The following is a 16652-nucleotide window of genomic DNA, read 5'->3' on the forward strand; positions in this document are numbered from 1 at the left end:
TTTAGGAAGAGCCAGGGATGGGTGAAGTTGCTCTTTCACATATCACGGAAGGTCTCTCTGAGAAGGTGACATGTGGGTAGACACTTAAAGGAAGTGAGGGAGCAAACCATACAAATGTGTACAATGTGTGTTCCAGGCCGAGGGAATGGCAGGTGCAAAGGACGTGAGGCAGGCACAAGTGTGGTGTTTCTGAAGAATGAGAAGCCTGGGGCAGGATAAATTAAAGAAAGGGCTTTGATATCTTCTTCACTTGATTAAAAATGAGCACACAACACAGTCCAGTAATTGAAAAAGATGTATTAAAATATTCACAAAAATACAACAATTGAAAAAGAAAAATTAATGAACTTGATTTTTATTTTTTTTTTACCTAGCTGAATACATTTCCATTGAAAAACTACAGATAGATTGGAATTTTAATCTCAAGTAATCCTTTAGGTGCCCCCTTAGAAAAATCATGTGTAGTTTTAAGAGGTCTCATTCTGCCAATAATCAGACATGGAAAGGACAGCCCTGACATTTGGAAGCAACCCTGCTGTTGTCATCTGTGTCCAGGGATGAGGATGCTGGGACACAGGAGAAAGGGTCAAAAGATCCACAGGAGTTGGTGTGAGGAGTTTTGGAAAAAGCCCCAACACTGAGGTGCTCCACCCAGGTGTGAGCAGCTTCTCTCAGACAAATCAGTCACAGACCCAGAGTAAGAAGCTGGCAGCTGACCACCCTTGCCCCGCAGAGGAGGCCACGGGGAGGCAGGGGAGGGAAGGCCCACGGCTGTGGTTAGCGAAAGCGAGGGCCGGTGCTCTGGGTGGCAGCTTCACAAACATGCAGAGAAATCAGGGCTCTTGCTATCAGGAGGTGTGAGGAAGTACGTATAGTAGATTCACTGGACCTCTGCGAAAGGTTAAGGAGGATCCCCCTTTCTCTGCCAAAAACGACCGTAAGGAAGTTACACTTATCAGTGCACACACTTGGTCTCACCACAACCTGTCTTCTTTCCCCCTGAAGTCCCGGACGGCTGTACAATTCTCACAGTGGGAGGGCTCACCAAGAGTATCGTCATCCTGGCATCAGCCTGAAGGGTGACATCCCAACACCAACCCCCGCCTTCCCAACACACAAAAATGTCTCCTAAAGGTTCCTGGAGTTTTCACCGTGGAGGCAAAGAAGCCCCAGGGCGCAAGGCAAAGTTGACCACTTTGCAGAACTGTCTCGGGTAGAGCGCTCCGCGTCCCTGTGTCCTGCGCGGGACCTGTGAGCACAGAACAGGCAGACGCAGCAGAGCCGGCAGGTTTTCTTCCCACGCCGCAACACACGCCAGACGCACCAGCTTCGGAGATGGCCGGTATGTGTGATGACGCAGCCCGCTCCCCGCTCACGTACATATCAACGGAATGTAAGTTGCAGCATCATGTGAATAACAACAAATAGTCCCTCAGCAAATAAAAGACCACACGTATGGGGCAGAGTTCGTTTTGTAGCTCACACACCCTTTCTCTATGTAACCACTTCGTGCACACCTTTAAATCTAAATCCTTCTTTGTTTCCTTAAAACTCAGCCTTCAAACTCCCTCACAAAGATGACAAGATGGGGCGGGGTGGGGGGAGATGGCAGCTCTTAGGGGGTCCTCAAAGTAAATGGGAGAAAAACTAACATTACGTGTCATCCCTACTTACCTGAACACATCCTGGGACCCTATTGTCAGTATTCTTCCTCTAACTGTGGGCTTTCAATTTTAAACGAAAAAAATTATTTAAAAAAAAAAATCCAGAAAATGGGGAATGACAACATAAGTGTTTAATGATTTTCACCATGCTTTTCAGTCTGAGTTAAAAAAACACATAGGTTTGAGATGGGGTGTTGGGGGCGGTGGTCAATGGGAGAAAATAAATTGAGAAGGATGCCCAAATTGTCTAGATTTCTCCTCATCTCACTGTTTATCAAAAGAACAAAAAACCAGAAACAGAAGAGATTCCCAACGTAGAAGTACTAACCTTGTTTGCTGATTTTAAAACTCTAGACCCTTTTTAGCCTCAAAGGCCTCGGAGGCGTCATGAATCTATTACAGAAGCCATGACTGATGCTGCCCCTGCTGGAAGCATGACTGAAGCTTCATATAGAAGATTCTCTAGAAAGCACTCTGCGATACTGGAGACTGGCAATCTAATTATTCCATTTCTGCCTACTTAAAAGGAAATGAAACTCAGCTCCTTCAGGTGTATGGGGACTCTTATTACAAGTATGAAGGACTTCAGCAAAGAATGTAACACACTTTTGCTCTCCCAATGGTACAGTACTCCTCAAGCCAGGCCTGGGGTCTCTACTTCAATTATATATTGATTATGGTATTGATCTAAAAGTACCTGGAAGGAAGTGACTTCCGGCACTGATCCTTTGCTAATCTTGCTATGATGAATCCACAAATTGAGACAATATGCTTACAGGGTGTGATGTTATAGTCTACACAACACTGAAAGCTAAAAACTGCTCCGTATTTTAGAGAGCAAAATAGCAACAAAATCTTTCACACTGTCTCTGAGTGGCATAGCAAATGGATGCTTTCTAAAAACAACCGCCAAATAGGTGGTACACCCTGGGCTAAAGGCCACCCTGAACATGCTTCCATCATAGCATCTCCACTCTCCAAGTACAATAAACGCGAAGGCGGGTTAAGCCCTTACATGAAAAGGCCATGTCTATTAGAATACTAAAAGATCTGCTACCATCTCCATTAAGGCAAACCACATCTAAATGATGGTGATAGGAATGTGTCTGAATTTTCTCAACTGTAAATGACCCTGAAGGGAAGTACAAAAACAGACAATTTACGTATACGTAGAATCATACCATCTCTTCATCATGCAATAGTGGCTCCTCGCATCAGAAGATTAAATAGAATATTTATACATATTCTTTATACACTTCTTTTTCTCCCTCTATGAATAAACATGTGCTTGTCCGTGTCCAGGTTTCCAAGGCCACACATGGTTATGAGCTACATTTTCTGCACAAGAGTCCAGTTTGGATTTGTTTCTTGCTTAGGATATGACTGGGGTCTTCTCAATTTTTCCGGATGTCCGCGTACACCACAGACTCTGACTTGTTAATCTTGTCGCTGTGATGTCCGCCAGAGTGGTCTAGCTGCGCATATATGACTGGGCCCTGGAGAAGAGAAGTAGAATTAGAGGTTTGGAAAAACTGGTGGCCCCATTAGGTGCAGGGACAGAAGCAATGATTAAAGGGAATATTGTTAAGGTTCCAGAGCGAAGAGTTCCCTCTTTTGAATGTCTTCAGGTACATATGTTCCTTCTTAGGAACCGTATGTCCAGGACTGACTTTATTTTTTCCTGGGATTGACTTTAAAACAAGATTGGGGGGCTTCCCTGGTGGCGCAGTGGTTGAGAGTCCGTCTGCCGATGCAGGGGACACGGGTTCGTGCCCCGGTCCAGGAAGATCCCACATGCCGCGGAGCGGCTGGGCCCGTGAGCCATGGCCACTGAGCCTGCGCGTCTGGAGCCTGTGCTCCGCAACGGGAGAGGCCACAACAGTGAGAGGCCCGCGTACCGCAAAAAAAAAAACAACAAACAAACAAGATTGGGTATACTTGGTAATTGTTCAAGCTGGTACATAGAGATTTATTACATTGTTCTGTCTACTTCTGTTATCTGTTTTAAAATTTCTATAACAATATAATATTCCTTCCCGGGAGTTACCCTTATCTTAATACCTATCACAGACTTCCTCAACTCTTGTAATTGGGAGTCTCAAGGACAAACATGGGCACTTCTGTCAACCCGAGACCCACTGAAATCATGACTTTCAGAATGATACAAGAAACCAACATATTCAGTGCTACTCGAAAATACAATCAATTCGAACTGGTCACTTTATACAAACAGGTACTTAAGAAAAACTTCAAATATTCTTCCACGTACCTACTTATACTATAATTCTGTTAGTCTAATCTTACCATAACCAATAAAAATATTGCTTCTTTGATATCTAAGATCAGGTAACCATTTTTCCTGTTTTAAAATTTAAAGTAACCCCCAAAGCCACAATCTGCAGAGCTATACGGAAAAGCCCTAAATGGACTAAAGTAGAAGAGGCCCTCTTCTCACCCTCGGCAGTAAGGAAGAGAGCTGTCAGGGTCCCACCCGGGACAGCGAGGCAAAGTGGCCTGGGCCAGAGCGAGTCCTCTGACTCTTGGGGAAGGAGGGAAGGCCGAAGGTTCAAATATCAGACAGGTGGCTGTGCTTCACAGCCCTTAAAGTCCCTTCCAACCCAGAGATTCTAAAATTGTCAACAGCAACAACAAAATAGGCCTGTTTCACGGGTAAAGAAAAGTTAATATAACCCAAAGTCGACTTCTCTCCCAATCCAGGGATTCTCTCTTTGAATAGTCTACTACTGTGCTCAAGCTTTCAACTTTGAAATCATAAGCTCAGGAGCCAAAGTATGTGGTTTAAAATAAACATCCTTGAAACTGTTCTGTATGAATCTATAATGGTGGATACGTGACATATGCATTTGGTGAAACCCATAGAAATGTACAACACAGAGACTGAACCTTAACATAAACCACAGACTTTAGTTAATAATAATGTTTTCTATATTAATTCATCAACTGTAACAAATGTACCACAACAATGCAAGTTGTTAATAATCAGGGAAACTTTGGAGAGGAAGGAGTACACAGGACCTCTCTTTACTTTCTGTTAGATTTTTCTATAAACCTAACTAACACTGCTCTAAGAAATAAAGTCTACTAATAAAAAGAAGAAAAAAATGGAAAAAAACAAACATCCTCACTCCCATCTAGGAGTCCCACAACCTGCGTCCTTTAGTGTGTAACGTGGGATCCTGTGGAGTTCAGGCCCCCCAACTTCTACAGAAGGCGTATTTTAAAACCCCCAAGCATTAGTTTCTTTATCTCTGAAATGGCACTAACAATAGTATTATACGTCTTAAGATGGTGGTGAGAATTAAATGAGATGATATCTACAAATAACTTAAGCGGCGTCTGGCAGCACTCAGTACATATTAATCATTATTCTCATGAACATATTGTTATACAAATATACTTGAAAATATACCGAGGTCACCAGTCAAGTAAATCAAGCAGTCAAAGTCAGCGTGTTTGTCTTTAGTCCGTGTGTGATACTCTCATTCCTGTCACGGGTAACACAACAGATCACGCTGTTAATACTGAATCAAACTGAAACCCTCTATATTCATCTCAAAAAGCAGCAAGTTAAATGTGATTCTACAAAATAAAAAGTTAAAGTTAACTATTTTCTACTTCCAGGAAAACAATGAAAAGAAGTGTTTTCTAGTAAGTTAATGGATCCTTGGTAACAGCCATTTCCAACAGAACAGATCCTGAAATTAAATTATGTAACTTCCTAGACAATAAGACCTCATCCATTAGGAGGCTTAGGGTGTATTCATGGGGGAAGGAGTTTACACCGTGTGATAGATGGTTACAAATTCTTCCCCTTGTTGCACCTACACCCTTACAATATAATGCTGCAGCTCTTCCCACCAAGAGTCAGAACCTGCTTCTTAACCCCTTGAATCCAGGCTGGTCTTATCACTTGCTTTGACCCACAGAATGTGGCAGAAGTAACATGTGTAAGTTCCATACCTAGACCTCAACTGGCCTTGCAGCTTCCACTGTCTCCTTGATCTTGGAACCCACAGAGCCACCACCACCACGTGAAGAAGCCCAAGCTACTGCTGGCTGATGTGAGACACACAGCCCAGTTGTCCTGTGTCTCTCTGGCCCACCAACTGCCTGCCAATTGTCAGCCTATGAGTGAGACCCCTGCCGGCTGTCCAGCCAACTGCAGATGCACGAGCGAGCCAGCAGAGGTCAGCTGAACTGCCCTAGACCAGAAGACCTGCCCAACCAACCCACAGAAGTGGGAGCCAAATAACTGGTGGTGGTTCTAAGCCACTATCTTTTAAAGTGGTTTGTTACACAGTAATAGATAACTGATAAACTGTGCGAGTGGAAGAGACAGAGCACAGAGAAAGCAACAAAGAAAAATAACAGCATAATCTCTGAATTGGTCAGTAAATGTTAAAACACCAGTAAGGTCTTTCACGTGAGACAGTATTGTCCTTCATGGCAAGAGAACGCAACGATTTGCTGAAAGTAACTGGGAAAACACTGAGGGATAAAAGGAACTCCTTCCTACTGATGGATTTAGTTTCTTCAAATTGCTTCCCACTATCTAATGTCCTCACTCCCTTTCCCCCTTAGAATGTAATAAGGCCCTCAGGTCAGGGGCTTTGTTAAATGCCTAGAACAGTCTTTGGCAGACTGTACGTGTTGGATGAAGGGGTGGATGAAAGAATGGATCTAAAGGAATCCTCACCAGAATTGGAGCTCAGGAATCTGCTGATGAATCTAGCTCCATCTAACACAGCTCTCTAAAGTTGGGTTCCGAGGTTGACTTGGCAGCTGTAGGTACCCTGGGTCTTTGTGGGACATGCCTCAGGACTTTAACACTTTGAGGGCCAAGAAGACCACTGAGGACTTCAGGAGGGGTCAGTGAACCAAGATCAACTTGGAAATGTACCTGCCATCGCTAAGATATTTACTTTGGGGTGTTCGAGAGTTAAAACAATATCAACGATAACACCTACATTAACCGAGCTGTTTTTTTTTTTTGTCTGCATTGAGTCTGTTGTTGTGCGCAGGCTTTCTCTAGTTGCGGCAAGCGGGGGTTACTCTTCATTGCAGTGCGTGAGCTTCTCGTTGCTGTGGCTTCTCTTGTTGCTGAGCACGGGCTCTAGGTGCATGGGCTTCAGTAGTTGTGGCTCACAGGCTCTAGAGCACAGGCTCAGTAGTTGTGGCACACGGGCTTAGTTGCTCCACGGAATGTGGGATCTTCCCAGACCAGGGCTCGAACCCGTGTCCCCAGCATTGGCAGGAGGATTCTTAACCACTGCACCACCAGGGAAGTCCCTTAATGGAGTTGTTTTTACTGTACATCTTGACACTCACTCACTTTCCCTCATCCTCCATTTTTTTTTTTTTGGCGTTGTCACAAAGAATTACCATAACCGAGTGAAAAATTGCTCTGTACATATATATTTTCCCCAACTACTTATTATACAAATAGTCTTTACTATTGAAAATGTTTCAAGAGACTAATTGCTTGACCTAGGTCTATTCATTTAGTTTCAGTTAGAGATGAAATTACCCCTGAACTCTACTTGCATGAAATTTATCCCAAAATAAAAACATACTGGTGAAGGTGTGGGAAGAGGGTCCAGGAAAAGAGGGTTATGGAAGAGCAAGGAGACCTATCTCTGAACAGATATTAATTTCTCGGAAGCTATTATGTCCTGAAGTACACTTTCCATGGTCTCTGTAGCCCTTTAGAATCTGAATCTGGTCCTTCAGGCATTAGGGGACTCACACCTGACAAGCTAGCACAAGTATCACTAAGAGAGAACATCTGTTTTTACCACTTGCTCATTGATTGTTCACAAAACACATTTTCAGTATTTATTTCACATCACCAAATATAGATGTGAAACAGATGTGTCTTGTGACATTCTTTGAGATAAATGAAACTGATTATCAAAAGGAAGCTGAAAAGAACTGGACAGGCAGGGTAGAACAAATACATGCCTTAGAGCCACACACAGATCGGGGTCTAACACCAGCTCTGCCACTAACTACTGACCTTGAGCAAGTGACTCAACCTAACTAAGCCTCAGTTTCTTCACGTGTAAAATAGGGACAGTAAAAGAACCTGCCTCGTAGGGCTGTTGTGAGGACTACATGAACGAATGCACATGCTGTACTTCTGGAGACATCACGTATCTATAGACTATAGTTGACAAATACATAACTGTTCCCTCACTGTCCTCCATAAATACTTGCCCCCCCCCCTTTTTTTCTGACTGTACCACACGGTATGCGAGATCTTAGTTCCCCAACCAGGGATCAAACCCACATCCCCTGCACTGGAGGCATGGCGTCCTAACCACTGGACCGCCAGGGAACTCCCGCTTGCCTTTTGTATACAAAGCATTAACCATTTCCAGAAAAGGATCTAGAAAACCAACTGTTCGTAAGATATATTCACAAAAATTATTTGAAACCCATGTCATTCAGAGCTAAGCGTTACAAAGAAAGATTTGTACTTATCTTTTCCCTAATGCCAGAATACTCCACTCTAGGTAGCGCCTACCTAACACCCTTCCCAACTCAACCTCCCTCTCTGTGTGCGGGAAGAGCCCTAATTCGGTTCTGGTGTGCACCTTTCCTCCACTCAGGTGAACGACCCCACTCTCCCCTGCCCCCAGGGGTGAAGCCGATCTGTCCCCCTGCAGATGACTGGAAGGGGCATCAGCGTGTGACCCACTCTGCCAAGGGGACTAGGAAAAGTTTGCTGGGGAGCCCCAGGTAAAGATTTTCCTCCATAATAAAAACCACCTGGGAGGAGATTCAGCGCTAGGAATTCAGCTCAGGTACCTTTTTTCATGAGCTGCCTGAAACCACGGCAGCCATTCTGAGGCTGAGGGAAGGAGCCTGAGAACAAAGACAATATGCAGAGGAGGAAAGAATAAAATGGAAAGAACCTGAGTCTTCATGACATTGCTGGGCCTCTTGTGAGTTAATAAACTTCTTACTGTTAAAGGTACTTTTAGTCGAGTCTTCTGTTACTAGTCTTCCAATTATAACAAAAATAGTGGCCAAAGACAGACGAGGAATATAGTGCACTTAATGCCCTGCCTGGCTATTATGTTTCATCTTTTGTAAATTTCCTTCCTGGAGCACTAGTATTCTTTCTCTTCTGATAAAATAACTTTGAGTTATTGATTCATCCAAATAGTAATGACTAACGCTATTAGACTCTCAGATGATGCCTGCAGGTAGAAAATGGAAGGTTCTGATAATCAAGGGAGCATGTCATGATAGAACCCTTGGAAGAAAGTCCCAAGGGGTAGTTTGCAAACATCCCTACCATGTACCCATTTCACAGATCTGATTGCGATAGGTGGGCAGCAACTGCCTAAACCTCTCCTTATAAGGCACCGTGTACCATGGACTCTTACAATTAGCACTGGAAAAATGAGAAGGGGCTTAAAGATCAACTTGCCCCAACCCATCATTTCAAAGATAAGGGAACAGATGTTGAAGTTAAATAATGCCCCACAAGTTACCACGATGAGCTGGACCCCAGCGTCAATACTAGTTTGTAACACATCACTAACCCTTAAAACACTAAGATGTCTATCTAAATATGAAGATTTCCTCAAGGCTGTTTTGTCAGGGTATTTACATAAAAAAATTCTCCATATCATAGAAAAGCCTGAAAATGACCTGAACAACCCAGGAGACTCTGAGGTTCTGGAGGGCAGGGACTGGGTGATACTCATGCCTGCATTTCCCACGTCCAGTTTACGCTGTAAGTATGCTGAGCACTCAGATGTGTGTGGAAGTGATCAAAGAGAACGTGCAATGGAATGACTGAAGTTTCAAAACAATTGCTACCTTTGCTTGTGCGCAACTTACAAAAAGTACTTAATCTCATAAATTACCTAATAAAATGAACATATCAGGTCAAGCCAGTTTTTCCTAAACCGTGAAACCTTTTCTGCCTTGGTTTGAACAACTGAAGATGGAGTGTATCAAAAGGATCCTGGTAAGAACAACTTCTACAAACACCTCCGGTGCTCTGACACAGAGGTGTTTCTGATACACATACTGAAGACGGCGTGTGATGGCAAAGTAAGAGCACACGCCAGCGTCACCTAAGGCCCTGGAGCGCTTAGGAATTTTGTGGAGTATCTGAAGCAAACGTTTTAACCCCAGGATAGCAGCCCCTGTTCCAAGTTGACCATTGAATGCAAACCGAAATAAAACAAAAATTGGAAGCTAAGTCTCCAGGGGAATCACGCAGTCCACTTCCAAGCCTTGTGTGGACCGACAAAGGCTTTATAAGTCCCAGAAACAGGTAAGGCAGAAAATGTCTTTAACAAGTTGTGTAACTGTAAAATAAAAGGTACAGTACGACTTGATGAAAAATAACCAAGTAAGACAAAGGGTGCTCCAGGGACGTGTCACTGAACAGAAACCCTGATTTGCAACATGTTAGAGAAGAGGCCTTCAGGGGCCTGTACTGAGCACAAAGGAAATAACCTAGGAATCAACTGTGAGGCATGCTGCGGGTTTCCTCTCAAAGCTGACCTGGTGTCATACTGCAAATGCTGAAAAATGATCATATAGATTGACACAGTGCTTGAACTGCTTCTCACTAGCCTCCAGAAAATGCCGCAGAGTCAGGCCTGGGCAGAACCCTGGGGGTTTACTCACAGGAGAGCTGAGCCCATCTCTGACTCAGGGACAGCAGTCACTGCAGGGTAGGGTCTTGGTGCTGAAAACAGGGCAGGCAAATCCACTTACTGAACAGGGAGCCCTCCTCTCTCCTTCCTCTGCTCCAGTCCCAAGCATGGAATCAGAGGATTTCTTTCTGGAGAAATCAACTAACCCAAGAGAAAAGACCTTAGCAACTGATACTTAGGGGTCCCCCAGTGAAAGCCAGCCAGCACTTTATACAAACAGTGAAGCCTACTACCCAGTAAGCTCTGTCTCTGCTTAGAGCTCGTGATCAGATCTGAGTGCCTTCAATACAAACAGATAACCAAGGATCGCTGGGCATTTGAGGAAAGCTTTTAACGTGACAGACAAAAATTATAAAAGAAAAAAGGGAATTCAAAAGAAACAGCAAAATCTAGTAACAGAAGAAAACATTGTTTAAAAATCATGAAACAAGAAAAAATGATATGCTCAGAGAGATAAGACAATGCATCCATGAAAAGTACGGGTTATCAGAACCAGAATAAGCAATGGCTCTTGAAAATTAATAAAAAGATAGCAGAAATTAAATATTTAATAAAAGTTGGAAGATAAAGTTACAGAAATTTTCTAGAAGAAACTGCAAAACGGAAAAAATTAAGAAAACGAAAGGACTGCTCTAGATGATCTAACTGCTAACAGGAATTTCCAAAAGAGAGGATAGAAAATGGAAGGAGGAAATTTTCCAAAGAATAATGGAAGACAATACCCTAAAACTGAAGGGCAGAGTTTTCAGACTGAAAAAGCCCACTGAGTAGCCAGTACAATGAACAAAAAAGGCCCACAATTTTATAAAATTTCAGAGCATGAGGGATAAAGAAGATTCTAAGAGAAGGGGTGTAAAACTGGTCCCACCCGAAGGAGGAGGAATCAGAACTGTATCAACTTCTTAGCATTGGAAGCTACAAAAATCAGCAATGCCTCAATATGCTGTAGGAAAATGATTTCCAACCTGGAATCCTACCCAACCAGATGATCAGTCAAGCTTGAGGGAGGAGAATAAAACCAATTTTAGACCTGCTAAAAACAAATGTATTATCTTACAGTTTTGGAGGTCAAAAGTCTGAAATGTGATTCACTGGGCTAAATCAAGGCATCAGCAGGGCTGCATTCCTTCTAGGGGCTCTAGGGAGAATCTGCTTCCTTGCTTTTTCCAGCTTATGGAAGCTGCCTGCATTCCTTGGCTTGTGACCCCTTCCTTCATCTTCAAAGCCAGTAGAATAGCATCTTCAAATCTCTGGCTCTCACCCTCCTGCCTTCCTCTTATAAGAACCTTTATGGGGCTTCCCTGGTGGCGCAGTGGTTGAGAGTCCGCCTGCCGATGCAGGGGACGCGGGTTCGTGCCCCGGTCCGGGAAGATCCCACATGCCGCGGAGCGGCTGGGCCCGTGAGCCATGGCCGCTGAGCCTGTGCTCCGCAGCAGGAGAGGCCGCAGCAGTGAGAGGCCTGCGTACCGCAAAAAAAAAGAACCCTTATGATTACATTCGGCCCACATGGATAATCCAGGAAAATCTCCCCATCTCAAGATCTGTAATCACAGCTGCAAAGTCCCTTTTGACAGGTAAGGTAACATATCCCATAGGTTCCAGGGATTAGGATGTGGGCATCTTTTGGAGGTCATTATTCTGCCTACCATACGAAGCCTCAAAATTTGTATCTGCTGTGCATCCTTTCTCAAGAAGATTAAGGAGGCCTCCCCAAACTCTGATGTCCGCCTCCTCAATTCAGTGAGACAGGTGAGCTGTTTCTGTTTTCCCCTCAGCACTGCAGCCTGGAAAATGCCTTGAGGAGTAAGCTGGGACGATCACAGGGCTCTCCTTATTTGTTTCCCTTCTCTTAGGAATCATGGTGCTGCACAACCTGTTTTCCAGTGTCCAAAGTCCATTGTTTCTTTTTTTTTTTCCTCCCAGTCTGTTTTCAACAGGAGAACAACGCCCATGGCATTTCAAGGACAGAAGAAAAAGTTTCCAAGGCTTCTTTAGGTATCATGCCTACCTGTAACTCTAACGCCTTTATTCACAACCCTATTCCCATTCACAATCCAAATTAGTGAACTGAGGTATCCTACATAATCCGAGAGAGACAGTCGGAGAGACAAACAGAATGAGAGAGATGGACAGACAGATTAGGAACAAGTAAGGAGCCTGATGTTGTGAAGGACAATGCCTAGAAATCTAGGTTCTCGCCCCAATTCTGTTGCTAACTGGGTCTGTGCTTTTAGTAATTTAACATCGCAATGCCTCAGTTTCCTCACCACGTAGGACAACTGTGAACTAAGACTGTGGAATACTTCTTCCACAAAACACTGTTATCCTTTACTTCCTCTTAAATCCACCCGCCCCACTACAGCCTCAATCCCGCCTCCTCAGGGCAAAGTTATAACTGGCCACATTCCTTCTAATGCTTTCTACCCCAGAAGACCAGAATTGGTACTAAGCTCTGGAATTTCTGCCATTTATAGTTACGCCAGCATGGCCAAAACACAATATTAACCTCAATGCCAGATTCCTGCTGAATTCCAAATGAAAGTTATTTCTTCTCTGTACTTTCTACAAGAAGCAGAAGCTAAAGCCTTTCCTTGTTCATCGAGCCTACTAATTATTCAGATAAATGTTTACTTTCAATTTCTCCTAAAGAATTCATACAAAATAATTTTTCTGTTCTATTACCAACACCAAAATCAACTTTTTCCTGTGAATTCCATGGCTTATAGAACACCTCAGTATAGAATCTAGTTCACTAGCTTTATTTCTTTGAGCAACGAAGGAAGAAGTATTTACATCTGACAAAGTCATTTCCTAATTTTGCTTGGGCCAATCTGTTAGTGGTGGTTTGGTGGAAACCTTTACTCAAGTCAGATTCTTCCCTACATACCTTCTTGTGGTCCTCCGAAACCAGCCCTTACGTTCCCCTCTGTTTCTCTTGCTCTCTCTCTTTCTGTCCGTTTCTCACAGCTCAGTGTTCTTTCCCACACCCCACAGAGTGACACAGCACCAAACTGCAGAGCATGGCATGGTGGGCGGAACTGCAATCAGCCATTACCTGGTGAGATCCAGAAGGTAGGCTCTTTACTAGACCCTCTGTGTCGGAGGGGGACTTCCGTGGAGCCTGCTTAACCGGTGACACATTCTCTGATGTATTGCAGCTGATGAGTTGGCAATTTGGAGAATGTAAAAAAAAAAAAAAAAAAAAAAAAGGAATTAAAATAAATGGAAACAAAAAATATAGAAATGCAAGTGATGACAAAATGAAGTAGAAGATGTATAAAAACAAAACTCAACAAAACAATGAGTATCAAAACAATCACGTATCTTGAAACTATTTTTTTATCCCTGACACTAATTCTTCCAAGTCAGTGAAGCTACTCCAGGGGAGGTACAAGAATCCAATGTGGTGCAATCTCTTTGCCCCAGTTTATAACAATGATACCTGCTGGATGGGATTCTGGCTACAATGTACATTTATCCTTTTGCTTCTTTGGCTTTTTTCCCTACCATAAATCCTCCTTTGGGATACAGGTTTAAAGGAGCAAGCTATACCTTCTTGATAGCAATTCGCTTTTGTGATCATCAAAGGCAAACCTCTTCTGAATGTGCTTCCAAAATGACAGACACTGATCCAGGCTCATAGCCTTGGCTTATCTCATTCCTTCCATCCCCTAGGTCCCCATAAGTTTGTTTCCCCATCAATTCCGCAACCAAACCCAAGAAAATTCAGGAAGTCATGGATGATAAGAAACTGTGGAATGCCACATCACACGGCCTGAACTTTTTCAGGGGCGTCGGGGTCTTCAACAGCAAGCCCTATCTCATAAATAAACCAGGGAAAGTGAATGCCAGGAGGTAACTCATTAGGGATTCCCTAATGGGATGTGTCTTCAGCAGAGCTTCAATCCCTTATAACGTACTTTTAAAAAATCTTAGGAGTGTGGAGAGAATCACATTTAAAGTGTCGTTACTAAGACCAAAGCATACAAAGCATTCTGCAAACTGTGCCTTCTCTGAACTGGGAGGCTATATGCCACAAACCAAAATGGTTTGAGTATTGTAACACAAAGAGTCTAACTCAGTAATACTACAGTTCAAGTATAAAAAAAACTAAAACACACACACACACACAAAGGCATTTTACATGAAGAACATATATGTTCAGATGACCATAAAACCTGACAACCCAATTTCATTGGGATGGTACACTCAACATGTTTCTAACACAGACACATGACATATTTGTGGACAAACCATGATAGCTGTTGGGTTAGCTCAGAGCTGGCTAGTTAGTTGTCAACAAGGGAGATGGGCTGAATACATACACATGAATATTAACAGCAACGGCCAATGTGATTAGTTACCATGTGTCTAGTGGGAGTGGAAGAGGAGACCCAGCCCTGTTATAGTCCCAATGTGTCGTCTATGTCAGCTTTTCTTAAGAAGTGGAAGATAGGCAGGATCTGATCCCGGCACACCAAGGTAGAAAAGGCAGGGGAGGGGGAAAAAAAAACCAAAGTAAGAAGAATAGCAGCATTCACGATGCCATGCAGAATTCTAAGGCACACTTTTCTGTGCCTTTATTAACCCAAAAAGCGTGAACTACAGAGACTGGCGTGTCACCACCCTGGATTAGTTTCATGTCGAAAACCAATGCTTCGGTTACATTTCATCATAAACCACTCACCATGCAAGGGGGCAGGTGCAGTCAGCAGAATAGAAACATTCCAAGCAAATGATATCTGAATTTGAACACTTAAAACTCCTTAAAACACAGCACTCCTAAAAAGTAGAGCGGCACAGCCCAAAGCGAGAGGTCCCCACCGTCCACCAGCCAGGGAGTCCAGGGCATGCAACCCTCAACCACAGTCCCTTCCGTGCACCGGGGACGCAGCTCGTGCTACATCAACTGAAACCCAGCCTCACTCTCAGTCTTACCACACGAGTTCTACCAAGCTTATACAGGCTAGCTTTCCAGCTGGAGTGGCAGAAAGAGAGGGTCCTTCAATTAGACACACACCCTATGCTCAAACATGTTCTCTTTGAGAAGCCGCAAACAAAACGAAAGTCTTCTTTATTGCTGGTATATTTTGCAACTCTTATTAACTCAGCTTGGATGAGTCCAGCCATGCATTCCAGAATGGTCAAAGCAATAAACCAAACTACAAACAGGAAAAGCCCTGCATCATCACATCGGGGGGGGGGGTCATTTATCAGCATACTCCTCTTATCATTATTATGTTTACCTAACTGAAAAGAAGAACCTTATGAGATTATTACCTAGAGATCAAGTTAAACTCATATTAGGTAAGTGATATCTGTGGCTTAATAATGCTAACTGCAGAGTGGATGATACTGAAACACAGAGCACAGACTACTGAGCAGTCCATTTCACCAAACCTAAGAAAGAAACTGAAACAGGGATTAGTGTCATAGTCTACGTTTAACAGCAGGCCACTGATTTCTGCTTGCCCGTGTCAGAACATCTTCTAAGAAGATGGCTCGATTCCGACATGAATGCTAACGGTAGCTAATTCTTCACAATTCTTTTCCCATAAAGCATACAGAAGTTTTCATAAACTCTGATTCCTTCCCTCCACCCTTCCCCCCAAAAGCAGAGCTGCTTACCCGGTGTAATCCCGTTTAGAGTTTTTCCTTCTATAGAGGACAGCCAGAATCATGGTGATGAGCAGCGTGAGACCCAGGACCACAGCAGTAACTATACCCACCACCACCCAAACGGGAAACGCAGGCAAAATCTCTAGAGAGAAAGAACAAAACAGGTTTAAGGTACACTGCGACAGAGAGAAGAAATGGAATTGTATCAAGTTAATAAACAAGTGTCTTCCTTTAGCAATTACCATACCCTATTTGATTATCCAAATTATGAGATCCTAGTACCTAACTGATGACATAGGAACATTAGCTGATAAAGAATGAGCTTTAGAACTAAAAACATTTCTATATACATAATCCCTCTCAGTGCTCTAAAATCGAAGAAAAGCTGGGGATGTGAATTTACCTCAATCTATTCTCCAACAAAGCAGACTTTGTCTCGAAATGAGAGAGCAGAACCCGCATTGCCTGCTTATTCTCCAAAAAAGGTGAAGAAATAGCTATACTGTTTCTGCCAATGTTAAAGCTTTCTCCTGGAGAATATTAAAACAATATTAATCTCCTTCTTTCCCAATACTCACCCCATCCAACTATAATGAATCTGGCCTTACTTCTAATTAACAGTGAAAAATTCATACTCCTTTAATCTGATCAGTATGCCCCAGAC

At 43.3% G+C, this 16652-nt stretch overlaps 1 protein-coding gene across 1 annotated transcript in view; it reads right to left on the reverse strand.

Moving 5' to 3' along the window:
* Positions 1–277: 277 nt before the first annotated feature.
* Positions 278–16652, reverse strand: part of MPZL1 (myelin protein zero like 1) — a 61899-nt gene continuing 45524 nt past the window's right edge. The window contains exons 4-6 of the mRNA XM_004312539.4: positions 15998–16130; positions 13425–13527; positions 278–3160 (exon numbers count right to left, since the gene is read on the reverse strand). Coding sequence (XP_004312587.2) covers positions 3059–3160; positions 13425–13527; positions 15998–16130 — 338 coding nt within the window. The 3' untranslated portion in view covers positions 278–3058. The remainder of the gene's footprint in view (positions 3161–13424; positions 13528–15997; positions 16131–16652) is intronic.

Source organism: Tursiops truncatus, chromosome 1 (assembly GCF_011762595.2).
Source record: "Tursiops truncatus isolate mTurTru1 chromosome 1, mTurTru1.mat.Y, whole genome shotgun sequence".
Classification (NCBI taxonomy): domain Eukaryota; kingdom Metazoa; phylum Chordata; class Mammalia; order Artiodactyla; family Delphinidae; genus Tursiops; species Tursiops truncatus.